The 18,963-nt window shown below is 49.0% G+C and overlaps 8 protein-coding genes across 8 annotated transcripts; 6 read left to right on the top strand and 2 right to left on the bottom strand.

Moving 5' to 3' along the window:
- Positions 1-236: 236 nt before the first annotated feature.
- N7537_006402 (calmodulin) lies at positions 237-1,109 on the top strand (the record flags this gene model as incomplete). Its single annotated transcript, XM_056897459.1, has 6 exons — positions 237-239; positions 357-413; positions 490-505; positions 607-732; positions 788-1,000; positions 1,075-1,109. The coding sequence occupies 6 exons, from the start codon at positions 237-239 to the stop codon at positions 1,107-1,109; spliced, it is 450 nt and encodes a 149-aa protein (XP_056753244.1).
- Positions 1,110-1,470: 361 nt separating this feature from the next.
- On the bottom strand, positions 1,471-2,507 carry N7537_006401 (uncharacterized protein; the record flags this gene model as incomplete). Its single annotated transcript, XM_056897458.1, has 2 exons — positions 1,471-2,443; positions 2,494-2,507. 2 exons carry the CDS (start codon positions 2,505-2,507, stop codon positions 1,471-1,473), a joined length of 987 nt encoding a protein of 328 aa, XP_056753243.1.
- A 2,309-nt stretch (positions 2,508-4,816) lies between these two features.
- Positions 4,817-6,764, top strand: N7537_006400 (glycoside hydrolase family 47 protein; the record flags this gene model as incomplete). The annotated part of the gene is made up of 4 exons (XM_056897457.1): positions 4,817-5,517; positions 5,572-6,357; positions 6,414-6,671; positions 6,728-6,764. The coding sequence occupies 4 exons, from the start codon at positions 4,817-4,819 to the stop codon at positions 6,762-6,764; spliced, it is 1,782 nt and encodes a 593-aa protein (XP_056753242.1).
- A 211-nt stretch (positions 6,765-6,975) lies between these two features.
- Positions 6,976-8,759, bottom strand: N7537_006399 (uncharacterized protein; the record flags this gene model as incomplete). The annotated part of the gene is made up of 5 exons (XM_056897456.1): positions 6,976-7,804; positions 7,864-8,006; positions 8,076-8,300; positions 8,364-8,468; positions 8,565-8,759. The coding sequence occupies 5 exons, from the start codon at positions 8,757-8,759 to the stop codon at positions 6,976-6,978; spliced, it is 1,497 nt and encodes a 498-aa protein (XP_056753241.1).
- Positions 8,760-9,894: 1,135 nt separating this feature from the next.
- On the top strand, positions 9,895-10,249 carry N7537_006398 (uncharacterized protein; the record flags this gene model as incomplete). The annotated part of the gene is given in 2 exon segments (XM_056897455.1): positions 9,895-10,079; positions 10,096-10,249. 2 exon segments carry the CDS (start codon positions 9,895-9,897, stop codon positions 10,247-10,249), a joined length of 339 nt encoding a protein of 112 aa, XP_056753240.1.
- A 160-nt stretch (positions 10,250-10,409) lies between these two features.
- N7537_006397 (putative GABA permease) lies at positions 10,410-12,351 on the top strand (the record flags this gene model as incomplete). The annotated part of the gene is made up of 7 exons (XM_056897454.1): positions 10,410-10,568; positions 10,624-10,694; positions 10,750-10,863; positions 10,923-11,005; positions 11,057-11,458; positions 11,518-11,843; positions 11,911-12,351. The coding sequence occupies 7 exons, from the start codon at positions 10,410-10,412 to the stop codon at positions 12,349-12,351; spliced, it is 1,596 nt and encodes a 531-aa protein (XP_056753239.1).
- Positions 12,352-14,227: 1,876 nt separating this feature from the next.
- N7537_006396 (FAD binding domain protein) lies at positions 14,228-16,288 on the top strand (the record flags this gene model as incomplete). The annotated part of the gene is made up of 3 exons (XM_056897453.1): positions 14,228-14,231; positions 14,296-16,220; positions 16,277-16,288. 3 exons carry the CDS (start codon positions 14,228-14,230, stop codon positions 16,286-16,288), a joined length of 1,941 nt encoding a protein of 646 aa, XP_056753238.1.
- A 911-nt stretch (positions 16,289-17,199) lies between these two features.
- N7537_006395 (fungal specific transcription factor domain-containing protein) lies at positions 17,200-18,895 on the top strand (the record flags this gene model as incomplete). The annotated part of the gene is made up of 2 exons (XM_056897452.1): positions 17,200-17,265; positions 17,318-18,895. The coding sequence occupies 2 exons, from the start codon at positions 17,200-17,202 to the stop codon at positions 18,893-18,895; spliced, it is 1,644 nt and encodes a 547-aa protein (XP_056753237.1).
- Between the last annotated feature and the right edge of the window lie 68 nt (positions 18,896-18,963).

Raw genomic sequence — 18,963 nt, 5'->3', positions numbered from 1 at the left:
ATAAAATACCCGAATAAAATAAAATAAACCCACAAAGTACAAAGGACGAAGTACACATCTCAAATGATGGCAACGTCCAGCCCCAGGACGGCCCCCACCGCCCTGAGATGAAACGACGCTGACTGGGCATCCTCAGGCACGCTATTTTGGTAACTCTTGTAAGGCTGTTCCCCTTAACCCTCTTCTTCAACTTCTTCATTTGACCCCTCCTTTGTATTTTCCCATCTACATTCATCATGGTATGTCCCTGATCCCATAACTTATCTCAACTTGTGTGTTGCGTTGTCGAAAATCAAACCCCCACAATGCGGGGCAACACTCTTCCTTTGAACCTCACTGACCATCGCACCATCTAGGCTGATTCCCTCACCGAAGAGCAAGTGTCTGAGTACAAGGAGGCCTTCTCCCTGTTTGTGAGTGACTCCACATACAAATCAAAGACTTGAAGGTCGAAAATGCTGACCGAGAGTTTGTTTTGTTGCGGAATAGGACAAGGATGGCGATGGTACGTGTGGTCGCGCCCGACAGCTCAGTTGAGCACACAGCAGTGTCCTCTGCGATCAAATTTCAAGAGAAAGGTATCCTAATATACAATTCTCCCAATAGGACAAATCACCACCAAGGAGCTTGGCACTGTCATGCGCTCGCTGGGCCAGAACCCCTCCGAGTCTGAGTTGCAGGATATGATCAACGAGGTTGACGCCGACAACAACGGCACCATTGACTTCCCTGGTACTTGACCATAGCCCACTGATATAAATGAGAGACGGCTATTGACGTGCAATAGAATTCCTCACCATGATGGCTCGCAAGATGAAGGACACCGATTCCGAGGAGGAGATCCGCGAGGCATTCAAGGTTTTCGATCGCGATAACAACGGATTCATTTCCGCCGCCGAGCTGCGCCACGTCATGACTTCCATCGGTGAGAAGCTGACCGACGACGAGGTTGACGAGATGATCCGTGAGGCGGATCAGGATGGTGATGGCCGGATCGACTGTATGTTTTGGAAACAATCTTGGAGCCTACAGGCACTTGTCTGCCCAAATGCTAACCTCTCCATCCCCATACAGACAACGAGTTCGTTCAGCTCATGATGCAAAAATAAACGACGCATTTCCACCATTGCGCCTTTTTCCATATTAGCTGACGTCGCGGTTTTTTAACGAGAATGTTTCTCTTCCATTTCAATTTTCCAATACCGATTTCCTGTAGTCTATGTCCATTAGGCTATACATCTTGGATGATTTACGATCAAGCGTGTGCTTTGAAATGCAGACGGAATGAACTGGGCGGTACTTTGGGTCAAGTGTTCATAATATAGGAATGATGGCTCTCTCCCTATAACCCTGACGGTGCTGGGTTTGTCTCAACTTCGCCACCTTGTTCCAACTAGCCATTTCCGCAAAACACAGTAGCAAGCGTACAAGGAGTAGCCATAACCCAACCCCCACCATTTGAGCATTCCGCTATCGATTAAACCTCAAAACCTCCATAAACTGCCTCGCAACATCCGCCCCAGACCACGGATCAGGATCTTCTTCAGCACGTTCACCAACCACAGAGCCTGCCCCATCAACACTAATATCAACCCTAGCATCGACCCCAGACCCAGCCTCCTTCCATCTCCTCAACCGATCCTTAACCTCCATCCCAACGTTCGGAATAAGAATCGCCTCCCGAGCCTCAACACCCAATCTCCCCCAAAACTCGCGAATCAGCGACGCAGTCGCCGCATACTCAGCATCGATATCGGACTCCTCAACCGCAGAGCTAGCGAGGTCGATACCCGCAGCTTCAACATCCACATCACCATTACCAGCACCAGCCCTAAACGACCCATCCCCCCGATCCACAGGAATAGCCTCCACAATCGACGGACCACGCCACTCAATCTCAACAACTGTACCACGCACCCGCGCCGTCGGGAACGTCTGCCGCACGTCACCAAGACGCACGCGGAAGTCACCAACCTCATAGACGATCCCGTTCGGGACAGCGAGCGTGAACCGGTGGCTCCAGACAGGCTGGCAAGCGTAGGTGAAGTGCTGGAAGAGGGTTCCGTACGAGGAAGGTGGGATAGTAGTCATGACCATTGGCGGGGAGGGAGAGTGATCTGGCGCAATGGCATTTACGGGACCAGGCGCGCCTTGGTTTTGATTTTGGTTTGGTGCTGGGGCGGGTTTCTCTGGCTCCGAGGTGTAGATGAAGCCGTGGGTTGGGTAGTGGGTTAACGAGAGGAATTGCATGTACCGTGGGTTTGGGGGTTTTTTGTTTGAGTTTGAGGAGGGGAGTAGGCCTGGGGTGTCGCGGAGGAGCTTTTGTTCCAGGCCCCAGCGGCCGATTGGGGTTAGTTCTTCATTTGGGAAGGCGGCGCGGAGGCGCTCTGTTATTATTTGGAGGGCCGTTGAGGCGTTTGGGTTTGAGGGGATGAAGTACACGCTTTGTGGTGTTAGTTTGGGGGTTTTGTTGGATTGGAAGAGGGGATTTACCCTGTGATAGGCATTTTTAATGTTTGTTTTCTTCTTATATTCTGGGCAGGTGCAAAGGAAGAAATGGAACTGATGGTTGAGCTGAGATATATCAACTGGGGGGATTGATGAGCTGAGAAGATGGCGGCGACGAGTCCCCGGTGATTTCAGTCCTGCTGGGGTATTGATTCAAGGAATATGTAGCAGGTAGCGATCATGCAATATAGATATAGAGATCGATCAATAAGGATGATGATCAAATCCAGTGCCGGAGAGTGGCAAAAGAGGAGTCCTCAACAGAATAAGAGCTTTGCAAATCTGTATAGTTTGATTAGCATAAGCACTGAAAATGAGAATAATCCGGTACCTTTGGACAATTTCTATGTATACGAGGTTGTTCTGGAGAATCAAGTGGTCGGCCTCCACATGAAAGCCTGGGGATGATATTAACAGTGGAGTGCAAACAGAACAAACATCTAATATAAATGCCTTAACTTTAGAGTGTCGACAATCGGAAATTTATCTTCGATAAAATCCTCTTGCGTTGTATTAATGGATTTAATATAGGAATTATAGCTCTCCACTATTAGAGGAATTGTAGAGTTAATCTTGGCAGATACCGAAAATCGTGCACCACCCACCAGGTAGCATGTAGTAAAGTCGATTGTCAATATTACTGTATACGTTAGAATTATTTGGGGCTATATTTGGTCCCAGATTTCCCATGGATCGAAAAGCGTGCGCTTTTGCGCGTTGAGTGGAAGGCGGCCAAGGCTGTTCTTGTAGGATTCGAGGTTCTCGAGCGAGGCATTAGCATCATTTGCAAATTGATCAAATTGATACCAGAAGCCTCGTTGGCCATTTTGACACAAATTTTATGTGATTCGCTCTGATTTGTTAAGGGCATAGTCATCATTGAATACTGGAAGAAGTCAACTATCGCTACCAATGAGTTTTCGTCTCCTATATATCCCTTGTGGCACCTGTGAAAGAGCATCCAAAGGGTTTCTGTCTGAGCTGCCCGGTAAATGTTCACCACTTGGCTAGGTAGATGACATTAAAGTGTCATTGAATGCCACTGATTCCAATCTCATTTTGTAAATCGCTTCTTTCTAAATTGTTTATGTTTTCTACATTGTTGGAGAGTAAGTGTCTAATATATCGGCAACTTTGGCTTCTGATTTGCTCTTGGATGCCGATGCACGGTCCAATAATATCGCTAATATCCCTATTAAACGTTTTGTCGACGAATTTGAGATCCACGGATGATTGCCAATGCTAACAACTGGAATAGGCACTTTTCATTCTATCAAGGTAACACAGATTTCAGCAAATCTTGGAAACTATGGAATCGAATGATCGAACCTACCATACTTTTATTACAATGAGTAGTTAACTACATCAAATTCCAGCTGAGGAATCCTGAAGAGTGTAGATATTCAGAGGTACCTTCCAAGATTGGCCCGGGGAGCTATGTGGGTTACGTAATAGAGATAAATCCCACACAGAGTCATGTGATCATACCATAACAATCACGTGAATTTGAACCCTGAATAGCTTACGTGATCTCCAGGTTCCACCCCAGGGCCTGGGCAAGGCTGAATTTAAGTCCACAGAAAATAAGGTAAAGTGACCTACGGAGTACTCCGTAAGTATCGCTTCCTGATACCCCCCAGATCCCTTTGGCTACATATGTAGTCATGTTATCATGGTACACATGGATATTAAAGCACAGGCTTTCATATTCACATGTCCTATTGTGCGATCTTCCAGTCTAAAATCGACAAGATCAACCCTTACTCCATCAGAGAGACTCAGGGGCCGTAGTGGGGTTGGTGGCGCCCTCAGATTGAGCACAGCCTGGAGAGACAGAAGACCCTCTTGGCACTTTTATCGCAAGCCTAGACTGGACCATTAATACTCTAATAATAAACATAACTTGGGCCCTGCAGCTTTTGCCTTCTTGTGTGGCGAGGTGTGAAGGGGTTCACATTCTCAAATTTGCACCAATCATCATCCCCCTGCGATATGATGCCTTGCACTCAATTCCGAAAGCCAAGGACGATCAATGGAGCTCCAAAGAACCCGGCCGCGTCTGATTCCCTTTCGCAGAGACGTCTCACAATCAGTGACGTGCCACATTGTACAAAAATGTGTCCATTTCCTCCTTTGTTCCAACTCCCAGGGATCTTAATCTCTCCGAGACATCAATGCCGGCCGTTGTTACGGGCCCCTACACTTGACTTTTGTTGTACACCATTCCACTCCTTCCCTGGGCTTCCCATGACCGTTCTTTTATTATTCCTTTTGTTTTCTTGCAACACCCCTACTCTATTCATTCGTTATGTATAACAAGCGCAAAAATCGACCTTTATCAACCGCATTATTTCTGATTGTCGCGACATATGTTTTCTTCTTCTGGCTCCCTAGTACAAAAGCATACCGAGGTCGCCTAGCAAAGCCAATCTCCAGAAAAGACGGCACCATTCGACATGATGCCATTCGTCTAGATCAAGTCACCGAGCGATTCCCCGTTACAGACTACATCCCATTGCCAACAGGTTCAGCGAAAATTCCCCGCATTCAGCACAATTTCCCCGAAGAAACCCGCAGCGAGCGCATGGCCAGACTCAAGAAGCGGGATGCTGTGAAGGAGGCATTTCTTCATTCATGGAATGGATATAAGGACCATGCGTGGATGCGAGACGAGGTGAAACCCCGCACTGGAGGGTACCAGGATACCTTCAATGGTTGGGGTGCCACACTTGTTGATTCGCTAGATGTGCTTGTGATCATGGGACTGGACGATGAGCTACAACTAGCACTGGAGGCCCTGGAGGAAATCGACTTTACAACGACCAAGAGTAGACAGGTGCCTGTCTTTGAGATAATCATCCGCTACATGGGTGGATTTATTGCTGCTCATGACCTGACCGAAGGCAAACATCCTATCCTGCTGAGAAAGGCTGTCGAACTGGGCGAGATGATTTTCAATGCGTTCGATACGCATAATCGAATGCCTCAAGTGCGCTGGGATTGGACTAGGTATGCCAAATATACACAAATATGCAACGAGAATTCGAGACTGACAATACCTAGATCTGCCCAAGGCAAAGAAATAACACCATCTTCACGCACAAGCTTAGCGGAAATGGGATCCTTGACAATGGAGTTCACTCGCCTGACTCAATTGACCGGTGATCCGAAGTACTACGACGCAGTGCAGCGAATTATGAACGAGCTCGAGATCGGACAAGACAAGACACGGATGCCTGGCATGTGGCCGACATGGATCGACACTGACCGAATGACATTCGACGACTCCGAATTCACCATCGGCGGATGTGCCGATTCCGCTTACGAGTACTTGCCCAAAGAACACATTCTCCTGGGTGCACAGACGGACAAATATCACAGGATGTACGAAAAGGCCATTGAAACATTCAACGAGAATCTGCTGTTCAGAGGAATGACCCAGGACGAGGACCGGCACGTTCTCTTCACGGCCAACGTTGTTGCAATGCGAAGTAGCGCGAAGACCTTCCATTACGCGCCTGACCACCTCAAGTGCTTCATGGGTGGCACCGTGGCTATTGGTGCTAAGGTTTTCAATCGGCCGGAAGATATGTATGTTGCCCGGGGACTTACCGACGGCTGTGTCTGGGCATATGATGTCATGCCCACAGGGATTATGCCGGAGGTGTTCCAGGTCAGTCCTTGCGAGCACATTGATGAGTGTCCGTGGGATGAAGAGCAGTGGATGTCCGATATCATATCGCACTCTATTGATACCGAGGAGGACCGCGAGAAAGCGGAGGACCGTATTGAGGCTCAGCATCTACCTCCAGGTGTGACTGATGTTCAAGACGCAGCTTACAAGCTCAGGTACGAGTTTTATCCCATGCCTCCTGGTGCAGCTCACTAACATACTGCCGGTCCAGACCTGAAGCCCTCGAGTCCCTGTTCGTCATGTATCGGATTACTGGAGATAAGACTCTTCAGGACTCTGCGTGGCGTATGTTTAAAAATATTGATAAGGCTACCCGGACTAAGTTTGGCCATTCGTCTATCAACGATGTGCGTCATTCGAAACCAAAACACGAGGACAAAATGGAGAGCTTTTGGCTTGCCGAGACTTTGAAGTACCTCTATCTCATCTTTTCTGAGCCAGATCATATCAGTCTGGACGACTATGTGCTGTATGTTTGTCCCCAGCTGTGTATATCCTGTCATGAGCTAATGATCTTCTCTTCAGGAGCACCGAAGCCCATCCTTTCAAGCGACCAAGTTGAAGTGTTCTAATGTTTAGATTTTGTGTACAGCTTTTATCATCAGCAATATCTTGGTTTGATTCGAGAAGACCGGCGTTACAGGATTTCAATATCATATGCAGCATCTACTTCAGCCACCAAAGCAAAGGATATCCGAACCCCCGATTTATCTATGCATAATATCCCCCCCCCCCCCTTTACACATACTACAAAAATATAATATAAGATAAAATTATACATAAGCACAAACATCAACAGAATTGCTCTTCAAATCCTCCCGCCTCCTCAACTCCGCCTCATCCTCGTATTGAATCGAGTATCGAATCTCCTTATGAATGACCATCTTATCCGCCCCCTCATTATCCTCTCCATCAGTCGCACCACTCTCATGCCGAGTATGTGGCCTCGGCACAAGCTCAATCAAATCCGACTCCACCGTAAACGGCCCCCCAGACCCAGTCCTTACACCATTCTTCCCCTTTTCCGGCACCTGAAAGCTCAGCTTCTTGCGCGGCGCGCTGAGCGGGAACATCGACCGGCGCATTGGCGCACGCACCGTATCCGATCTTCGATTATCCCCATGCCTTTGATTATTTCCAAGCGCTCCGTGCGCACGGGGACTGGCATCAAGACACAACGGCGCATCCCGACCCGGGCCATGATTCCCCGACGGTTGCGACCCAGAGCCAGAACCACTAACGGCGGGAGGAACCGTCAGCGATCTTGACCCCGTACCGGCTCTTTTCCTCCGTGAGCGAGAATGCGATATGGATCTCGAAACGGTATTCGAATTGGAGCCTGAGCCAGACCCGGTCTTCGAGCTTTCTTTCGTGCCGTTTGACCTCGACGCGCTACTTTCCAGGGTCGAGTCGCCCGCCGTGCCGTAGTTTGTGCTGACGGCTGCCATGAATGGTCGGAGACAGAATACACTGCATGCGACTAGGGCGTAGTGGAGCTCGACTTGCATCCAGACTGTTGGTTTGACCGCGGCGAGGGTAGTGTCTTTGCTGTTTAGAGCGGTGCGAAAGGTTGAGATGTGCATTAGAGAAAGGATTATAAGGCTGGGATTAGGCGGTTAGTCTTGAGTTTGGGATTGGGAATGCGCATGCGGATTACTCACGGAAAGCGGAATATAAACGCGAAGCCGACGGCTAGTTTGCGGCGAACGGACATGAAGAGGCCTTTTAAGAGGATCACGGCGAGGAGAAAGAGAAGGATTTCGGTAATAACGTCGACTGCGGCGATGAATTGCCATCGTATGTACTATTCTTGCGAGATGAGAGACAGCTTTTGGAAGTTGGTGAGGGGTATATCATTAGTGACTTTACATACCAAGTCGTTGCATTGGCCACCGTCACTCCGCCAAGGTGTGTTTAGCTCACAGTTGACTAGGACAATGAATATAGCCGGGATGACCCAGGCAGTGCATAGAGCTAGGGTCGCCCAGGATGCGCGATTATGTGGTTTCTGCGGCGTGAGGCGGAGGTAGATGGCCACGACGCAGCATTTGGAGAGGTAGATGATTATCAGCGCGATGATATCGCTTGTTGCAATTAACTTAAGTAATTGGTTAGTTTGGGTTTATGGAACAATGCAATAGAATATCAAATGACGACTTACAGCTTGAATCTGATCAAGCCGACCATCCTTCAATAACGTTATAGAAGTCCCGAATCCGCGCGAGCACGCATAAAAGATGAGACTTGATTGCACCACAGCGATAGCCTGTACAGAAATTAAAATGATACATGTCAGCAGTGTGCTCAGATAATCCATCCAACCCAAACCTGACTCGACTCGATTCTGCAAGCCCTCACTCACCGTAGCGCCCAACAAAACCCAATCATCGCGCGCAAAAGGCGGAATTAACATGAGCCGCACATATAGCCGAATGAGGAAGCACACCAGGGAGACAACCAGGCCCAGCGCAGCAGTGATGATTACCCACGCGCCATGGTGCAAGTCATCGACGACCTCGAAGGGCGGCGACTGGCCTGGTGGCACATATGGGCCCATGTCAAGGGGGAGGGAGAAGGAGCCACCTCAAATAACGGAGTCTAGACAAGTACTCTTCTCGTGGTTGTCATGTGGAGGGATGGATAGCTATACTGTGGTGTTATGTGGAATGTATATGAGTTGCGCTGATCAACACAGACACAGGAGCGACTGTGAAAGGCTGTCAGATCGAAGAGCCATGTGGGTTGGATGACGGAACGGAAATTAATATGGAGGAAGGGGGTTGATTTGAGACCGCGACGCTTGTATACACTGTATAGAAAGGCCGAAACAGGAGATATGCAGGCGTCAAGGCCCGGCGATGACGATTGAGCTACGTGGTTTTCCGTTTCTCCTACGGTGCTTTTGGGATTATGATTGTTTCTGCCTTGGGAGGTCATATGCCGATACCCGATAGAAACATGGACTATCGAGTACAGAAATGTACATAAGTATAGCTGGTGGGATTCGCTCGATGTGGCGAATACTGAAGGGGGTTCGAATGTGGATGGCGGGTTTATCCCTTCTTTCCGTTGGAGGGTATAAATGGTTGCAATTATTGTCTTTGGTGTAAGTTTAGGTCATCTGGCTGGAATGGTAGTTTGCTTTCTCTCCCTCACGTCGAACTTCGAGGTAGTACGTACTGTGAGTACACTGCGTTAGGGCATGGCGACCCGCTGTAGGGTCGTCGATCAGTGCGCGCCCCTTCAGAATTAGACTGCGGGTCTTTGGGGGTCATCATCCGATAGGCCATACAGTTTGCTCTTTGGTAAATAAAGCGAGGGGTTTATGCATCCACCCGCCATTTAGTTCACAGGCATGGAGTGTGGCGGAATTGTCTGGGGGATAAGTATCGAGTGGATAGACGACAGGGATTAATAGAGTTAGAGGATTAGCGCGAGTGATACATCAAAAATGTATCGGGTAGTGGTGCCGTGTCTGTTCAAGGGGCTAGGCTTGTTTATCTTTCATACTTTGTATTGTCTACCATTTCAGTGCACTTTTAGAAGTGAGAAACAAGTCACCGTTAATATCAAACTGGGATAGAATAGAAGGATTTAAAGTGACATTACAACCCCGATAGTTAGTCCAGACTTCAATATCTCCCAGATTCAACAGAAGTTATATAGAGTTAAATGGACAACACCCCCCTGCCATGCAAGGTCGCAATAGAGCCCCCCCCCATTCCGGGCAAGAGACAAGGGATAGTAAATCCCAAAAATTAATGTCACAGCCCCTTTTCCAATCGGATTGGATGCAGCACCCTCGAGCAAAGAACGATGTATCATTCGGATCGCTGCCTGGGTGTTCCGAGGAGGTGTTCTCTCCCACATGGCGCGTGTGAATTTTTCCCAAGCCATGCCTTGCTCTACCACGTCAATACCACGCTTCAATCCCGGCAATTCAGTGGCCGTCATGATTCCAGTCCTTTGGGTTTTCTCCTGATACCTGCTTCTTCCGGCTACGGCCATTTTTTTGTTGGTTTTATTAGAGGGTGCTTTGTTCGCTAGGCGCTTTTATACTTCGCATCCTAGATCCTTCGGGGCGTCGAGTTGCCAGGAGACATAGGCTTTTGTTTTTATTCTCGCAACTCCCTACTTTCTTGCGGAGAATTTCGTTGTCTTATCTTCGATATATATTTATTTTAGTCGTTCATTCACACACGCGATAATGACGGTATTCAACAGGTCCAGACCTGAGTCGCAGCAGACGATGACTGGCCTTGACGACGAGGAGTATGCACAGAAAGGACTTGTTGAGCCTCGGTATATGGGTACGCTGGCAGATCGGCGTGATATGAATGCTCTTGGTCGAGTGCAGGTTTTACGAGTAAGTTGCTCCGCTCTTGTTGTTCCTGTCGCTTGGCTTTGCTAATGTCACGAAGAGAAACTTTCGGTTTATCTCTATTGTTGGATTTGGGTGCACTTTGATCTGCACATGGGAGGTTATTCTGACGTACGTGCTAGTCCCTGCATATGGTGATTATGCAGACCACTGATTCCATTAATAGATTGCTGGCAGCTGGCCTGACCGACGGCGGTACAGCGGGCTTGATATGGGGGTTCATCGGCGTCTCGACCGGGTTTACCCTTGTCTATGCCAGCATTGCTGAGATGGCTTCGATGTATGTGACTGCCAGCTTGCTGCCCCTGACCAGATTGCCGCTAATCAATCGACAAATAGGGCCCCCACTGCCGGTGGACAGTATCATTGGGTGTCTGAGTTCGCACCAAAGAGAGGACAGAAGTATCTCAGCTATATCACAGGTAACATAGCTAGTCCCTATGTGAGTCTAACTAGCTAACTTATCGTCTCAGGATGGCTTTCTGCAATGGGGTGGCAATGCGCCATTGTGTCCATCGCCTACCTCGCCGGCACAATCATTCAAGGCCTGATCGTCTTGAACCGGCCAGACTATGACTTCCAACGATGGCATGGAACCATGCTAGTAATTGCCATCTCGACATTCTCAATCCTGTTCAACACATTCCTAGCCAAGAATCTTCCCTTTGTAGAAGGGCTGATCTTAATCATTCATATTGTTGGCGTGTTCGCGATCATTATCCCGTTGTGGGTACTCGCACCACGGAACAATGCCCACGCAGTTTTCACTACGTTCAACAATGGGGGCGGCTGGGATAACGCTGGGACAGCCACATTGGTCGGTTTATCTACTACCATAACATCCATGCTTGGTTATGATTGCTCGGTTCATATGTGTAAGAATGAACTCTATGAACGACCTCAGACCTAGTATATCGTGCTGACATCCAAAAAGCTGAGGAAATCAAAGATGCATCAGAGACACTCCCAAAGGCAATGATGACCTCTGTTGCCGTCAACGGCGTGTTGGGATTTATCATGCTGGTCACACTGTGCTTCACACTAGGCGAGGTCGACGGAATCCTAGATACTCCGACAAGATTCCCGTTTATCCAGATCTTCTACAATACCACGGGCAGCCTCGCGGCGACAAACGCCATGACGGCCGTGCTGGTGGTAACGCTGACCGCTAGCACAATCACCGAAGTCGCGACGGCATCGCGTCAGCTCTGGTCGTTTGCCCGGGACGAGGGGCTACCCTTTTCGTCATTTTTCGCATATGTAAGCCATGTCTTCACCATTTCTAACCCCTATATAGACCTCAGCTGTATTAACATGTAACCGCCAGGTCACCCCAGGCTGGAACATCCCCCTGAACTCCGTAATGGTGTCTCTAGTCATTACAATCCTACTATCGATGATCAACATCGGGTCGGAGGTCGCTCTAAACGCTGTTATTTCACTCACCATCACATCCCTATTGTCCGCGTACATCATCTCAATCGGATGCGTATTCCTAAAACGGGTTCGGGGCGAGCCGCTTCCACACCATCGGTGGTCACTCGGGAAATTTGGCATGGCGGTGAATCTTGGGGCGTTGGCGTTCCTCTGTCCACTTTATGTCTTTGCGTTCTTTCCCCTGACAACGGAAGTTACGGTTGAAACGATGAACTGGAGCGTGGCGATGTATGTTGGCATCGTTGGATCTGCGACAATTTATTATCTGGTTCTGGGGAGGCATCATTTTATTCCGCCTGTGGCTTTGGTTCATCGGGATGAAAATAGTTAAATTGCGATTTTTTGGGTTAGAGGGTTTGTCTCTTTTTTTTTCCCTTTTCCTGTTATTATTCTTCTGTCTATGCTTGGATGCTGGAGGGATTGCGTATTTGACGATGTGATGATGTAACGTACTCCGTATATAGGTACGATCTTAGGCTTCTGCTGTTATTATAACCTTTGAGTATCATTATTTCATTCGTCTTGTAACAACCTACGTTGTACAATAATGACGTGGCGCCCACCCCTATTCGTGGTGATAATTACTCGATTTAGATGTCTCGGGGGCTTAAGCGCAAGGGCTCGACCATTTAGCTAGTCATCAGCATTTAAAATTAAGTTATCAGATGGAACTTAGCGTTAGCTCTTCCAGGCTTTCTTCCCACTATAATACAAACACTTCCTGACCTCAGGATCATCAAGTTGTATGCAAAGCGCAGCTTTCTTGCCCTACTGTAATAAAGAACATAGTGAATCAAGGCAGGGCCACTGGTACGTAGAATAGAGATGTAGTGACACACCAAAAGTCACGGAGATGAGTTACGCGGAGAAGAGTTAGTTCGTGATATTGGCAGGGAGTGGTTTCAGGTTATGGGCTATTATTGAATCAGTAACTAGCTCGTCAGTCAATCTTTTAGGTTGAAAGCAACAGGGGTCTGTATTTTTTACTGTTTTTCTAGAACATCCCTAGCTCATTCAATAATGACCCACTGATTGATCTCGGCCTGGAATCTCCACTTTGGACCGGATGGTTGGGAAATTGAGTTACCGAGGGTTAGGGACATGTAAGCTAGGAGATCTGTGATGGGCCAATGTGATACACAAGGCTAGGTCCGACTGGCCGGAAAGTGGGGGAGTCTATAGAGAGAGATCCATTTTGTATTTTGCAAGAATGGGGGCTTAAGGCTTGGGGTCAGGGGTGTTGTATGGAGTTGTGCAATATAAACTAAACCCCCTTTCCGAGATTGCCCCGGTAGGTAGAACAGCTTGCATGTGGAGATGAATGTGAAAGTGATGTATGTAACAAGTTGGTTATCAGATGGGATTGATTACTTAAAGGGGCGGACAAATCCGCTGTTTGCTATCTGATTGATCTGATAACCGAGGTAATGTGTATGGTATTGTCATATTACGTACATTACACGTGTTCCAATTCAACATTTTTAGTCGGCCCACCTCGGAACATACAATTTTTTCCCAATTGCAATTTAAATCATCCCTGTAAAGCCCCTGTAAACGTAAGTTATAGATTATAGGATAATAGTTTCAAATTGCAATCATCTGACATCTACTATGGTCATTCCGATTCCAGTTAACAGCCGACCAGGACTCTCCTCGGGTGTACCCAACGCCACCGAATACGCGTAAAGTACAAGTTCATCTTCATATGCACTGTCGATCTGGATGGATACGATGACCCCAACTGGAGTCAAGGCCATATCCAGTAGTCGAGTCCTTATTACTGCTGACGGCCAAGATCAACGTCAGTCAGAATTTCATATATTCTGTTTCTTATATGTAAAATATCAATGCCGGAACAAACCGTGTAACATACTCGGTGACGAAGAATGTGGCGAATCTGATAAATCCCTTTTCTGTTTCCGATCTTCAACGCTGTAAGACCTGTATTTCTCATTCCCATACCGTCATTTTCACTTTCCCGGTTCTCTGTACGGAACTATCGTCCCGACCATTCTTCGGGTCCGCGCTCTCCTCCCTCATCCCACTCTTCTCTTTCCCTGCTCTATTCATAGAAAGCAAAAAAAAGGGGGGTTTCACTGGGTCTCTTAACCTCCATTACGTCTCGACTCATATACCCCGGTCTTCCCTCGTTGCGCTGATTCTTGTGCAAGTTTTCGGTGATCCCCAACTCTCCTCTAAATTTCCTCATGGGTATGCGGATAACACCCAATCCCAATCCAATCGTCGAGACTTACATTCTGATCTATTGAATTAGTTCACGCCGTTCAATCCATCATGCCGTCGGCGACTTATGCTTCAACGGGGACCCGTCCCCGCAGAGGCACTTACCAAGAAATCCCAGTGTCCTCGACCTCCCACCCAGATAACCCAATTCCGGAAGAGCCTCGAGGTGTGCGCTCGCTCTCAGTGACCGACACCAATTTCCACGTCATCTCCTCGGGCTCCTCTCAAGGCACTACGTCAAGCGGCTCAAATTCTCCCGATACCCCTCTAACACCAACCACCGAGTCCCAATCGGAGGAAGAAAATGCAGAGGAAAAGGTCGACAGTGGTCGGCAACGTCGACGAGCATCAACTGTCCTCATTTCACAAAACGCGGACGATATGCGAAGGGTATTGGAGAATGTAGGCACAGCAGGCACTCAGAAGCTTCAATCCCTCTGCTGTGGTGGGGGTTGTTGCCGGGGACAGGCATTGCGCCCTGTAGATGGGCCAATCTCAGGCTTCAATTCCATCGTTGGACCTGTCGGTAACAAGGCCTTTGATTGCCTCAAGCTAAACCTCGATCTCCTCACTATGGACAGTGAGCTTTCCAACATTGCCCCGCTGCCAGAGAAGACTGTTTCGTTCAAGCCGATCCCCGCATCGGCGGTCGAGATGACCTTTGGCCCCGCAGATCACCCTCCGGAATTCGTGCAGCCGCACCCACCTTACCAGGTCTACCGTGCGCCGCTGTACCACGCCCGTGAGTTGACAGGACCCGGCGCCGAAAAGCGTACCTACCACTTTGATATCGATGTCACCGACTACCCCGCGGAAAGCGGGATGGTTGATTTCGTAGTCGGTGGTGCAATCGGCGTGTGCCCCAAGAACAAGGACTCTGAAGTCGAAGAGGTCCTCAACCTCCTAGGTATACCAAAGTCCATGCGCGACAAGAAAATTCTCATGCGCACAACCAATGGCCGCTGGCCGACAATCTGGGGCGACGACAAGCCCCGCGAACTCATCACTACCCGTCGCGAAGTCCTAAGCTGGTGCTCCGATATCCAAAGTTACGCTCCAACTAAGCCACTCTTCCGCCTCCTTGCCGAGTACACCAGCGAGCCAAACGAGAAGAAAATCCTCGAATACCTCTCCTCGGCCCAAGGCCAAGGCGCTTTCTGCGACCTACGCACAAGCTCCTTTGTCTCTCTCACCCAACTCTTAACCGCCTTCTCAAGCTCCCAGCCACCCCTCGACCACCTCCTCTCCGTCCTCAACACCCTCATGCCCCGCTTCTACTCCCTATCTCAAGATCCCCAGATCTCCTGCCAATACAAAGGCAGCGAATGCCGACGCCTAATAGAAGTCGCTGTCACAGTCGCTGAATCCGATGACTGGCGCGGCGGGTCACGCACAGGCGTAGGGTCCGGGTACCTAGAGTCCCTCGCGCGGCGAGCGATTGCCGCCGACGCCTCCGGCGAGAAACTCGATCTTCACGTGCCCATGTTCCGAGGACTTATGGCGAACCCGCTCGCGACTCGTTTTGCCTCGGATGGCCCGATGCTGCTAATTGGTGCAGGAGTTGGCATCGCGCCTTTCCGCGGCTTTGTGCAACGCCGTCTCCAGTCGGCGAACTGCGCCAACAAGGTCTGGGTTTTGCAGGGTGTCCGTGACTCGCTGCTTGATGAGCTTTACTCCGGAGAGTGGGGCGTGCATGAGGACAAGGTGCGCACTGTTGTGCAGAGCCGTAAGGGCGAGAGTCGCTATGTGCAGGAAGAGGTGAGACATCAGGCTGATCTTGTTTGGTTTGTTATCAACTCGCTTGACGGTCGTGTCTTTGTTTGTGGTTCGGGTAAGGGTATGGGTGAGGGTGTTGAGGGTGCTCTTATTGAGGTTGCTATGGCCAAGGGTAATCTTAATGCTCAAGAGGCCGATATGTTCTGGCAGCGGAAGAAGGAGGCTGGACAGTATATTGCTGTAAGTTTTGATGTGCTCTGATGTTTTGGGTGCTCTGCTAACTATTTTTTTTTCAGGAAACTTGGTGATCACTTCAATTCTCTTGACGCATTGTGCCTTGATGGCTCAATGCTCATTGCAATCATGTGCAAAAAGACATTATTTGTCCTTCATCTGTATATATTTTGTCCCATCCTGTCTGCATCTGCATAAAGTCTGCGGTTGTTCTTTTGCTTCGAGCTCATGGCTAGACACACTTGACCAGGCCGTCGACTGGCCTTCCATCACTTTTGCTCTTTGCTTGATCGTGCTTTTTAGCGGGAGGTTATCTGTTTTCTCGTGTCTTTTTTCTTTTGCATTCTTTCTTGGTATCTCGGTTTTTGTTCGGGTTTATCGGTTGTGACCTGTGTTCCGGTTTTGAACATGCATAAATCAAAATTTACTTCTATCTTTTTCTTTGTGACGACCTCTTCACACTTCGTCCTGGTATTGTCACGACCTGTGTGCTGCTTAGTCTACTTCATGGTGAATATTATCACTGGTGGCTCACACCACTCTTATGTACTGTTGTTGAATTGCCCGTGTAGATGACCACTTCTCGAATTCGAAATCACGGCGATACTGTCATATTCCATAGAATTCGAAAGAATTCATTGTGAATACAGTGCTCGAACAAAACCATATGCAGTCACGTGCCACTCATTTTCGACCAAATGGGACGCGAGTCAATGCACTGGGCAATCCTAGAATATCGTCAACGTCTCACCCAATAAGCTACCTGTTTTATCGCTCGACCGAATTCGACCCAACTAGATGACTAGATAACCTCATATCCAAGATATTTGTACCCAAAGAAGAACATAGTTGATTTGCATCAAATGTCCCCGGCGGGAGTGGACCACCCGACGCGACCATGCGATCGCTGCCGTCATCGCAAGTCGCGATGTATACGGGAGCCCGAGAAAGATAACTGCACCTTTTGTAACTTGAATGGTCTCGAATGCACATTTCTTCATGGTCCACGACCGCGGAAAAGGAGGAAGTCGCCGAGCACAACAGAAACCAAGTACGTTTCAATAGAAATGCAATATCTGTGATCATTCTAGCTAACCCCCAAGCAAAGGATAAAAAGACACCGCAGCTCTCCAACGCCATCCATTGCTGGATCTGTCGAAGAACAGGCCATAGTTGATCCAATCAATTCACGACTTGATGGTACATTAGGTCTAGAGCTTCATCTGCATTCCGAGTATATTGGCCCTGCCAGCTATCATGAACCTGAACTTCTTGATCTGCGGCCATCAGCTATGTCGCTCTCTGGCCAGGAAAGATGTTACCCACGGCGTGTGAATCAATCCACTGCATTCATGACCTACCCTGACAAGGATTCGGCGTCTGAGATGCAACGCATCACCGACCTAGATCGCATCGAGGAATCCATACGTCCGCTAGGACCAACCTTGGTAAATCTATATTTTCGCATCATGCACCGTACATTTCCCATCCTGGACCAGGGCGTGTTCCTGGAGAAATATGCCCGGTCCTATCGCGAGTTCTCACCACCATTGCTCGCTGCCGTTTACCTTGTCGCCCTAGACTGGAAACTCTTTGATCGAACTCTCGCTACTGCACCTCGGACACCAGATGCTGAAGCTCTGGAGGACCTAGCAATGCGAGCCATGGCCGACGATCTGAAACGTCCCAAGCTCTCCACATTACAGGCTGGTCTGTTGTTATTGCAAAGAATGAGGTCTTCCCATAGCACTCTTCCGGCTCAACTACTATCACTCGGGCAGACTTTGGGAATTCATATAGACTGTACGGGTTGGAAAATCCCAGAATGGGAGAAAGGTCTACGACGACGTTTAGCTTGGGCGCTATACATGCAGGACAAGTGGGGCGTTCTTGTGCATGGGCGACCATCTCTCATTCCTACTCAGATTGACGAAGATGAGGGGACGAGTGACTGGGATGTTGGCCCGTGTACACTTAATGACTTTCCAGAAGATGCGACTGAAGAGAATGGGGACGGAGGTGTGGACGGAGCCGCGGGTCGGGCGGCATTCCTGCAATCTATTGAATTGACCAAGATCTTCAGTCGCATCGTGTCCATATTTTGCTCCATCGGCGCAACCAAAAAAGGCGGACTACTTGAGCGGATTGGGCCGTCAGGTGCGATGAGTCTGGCAAAGCCCCTAGCGATGGAGTTGCGCGAATGGCATGCAGCACTGCCCGCCAGCCTCCAGCTGGAATCTACACCCTCATTGCGGCTCTCGACAAACGGCGCTTTGCATCTCTCGCATATGGCAACAGAGCTGACCATCCATCGCGCGCTACTCCGTGTTCTGAACCCAGATAGTGCACCGTCTCTTCGTTCAGCTATTCGAACCGCTGCCCGCGCCCGACTGACGTCGGCGATGAACTTAATTGAATCTTTCCAGCCTGAACATATTCAGTCATTTTGGGGCTTTGCAGCCGCAGCCCAGGTGGCTTTAGTCGGTGCCTTTGCCGGTCTTTTGTGGGCAACGAGTCCTGAAATGGATGAAGCAGCGGGTTACGTTGAACAACTCGAAAAGCTTCGTTGGGTCCTGCAGGTACGGGCATCCGCTGCTCCATTTGCTCGCGAGGCACTTCGTATGCTTCATGAAGAGGTCGGTGATTTGGCTGCTGTAAAGGCAGCCACATTCCGAGACTGATAGGGTTCCTGTACCTTTGTCACTCCACTAGCTTATGAATAAGGTTGCCAACAGCACTCGTCCCTCTT

Source organism: Penicillium hordei, assembly GCF_028827395.1.
Source record: "Penicillium hordei strain IBT 12815 chromosome Unknown utg000003l_segment0_segment0, whole genome shotgun sequence".
Classification (NCBI taxonomy): Eukaryota; Fungi; Ascomycota; class Eurotiomycetes; order Eurotiales; family Aspergillaceae; genus Penicillium; species Penicillium hordei.
The sequence above is the reverse complement of the archived record's forward strand: the minus strand, read 5'-3'. Positions and strand labels throughout refer to the sequence as shown.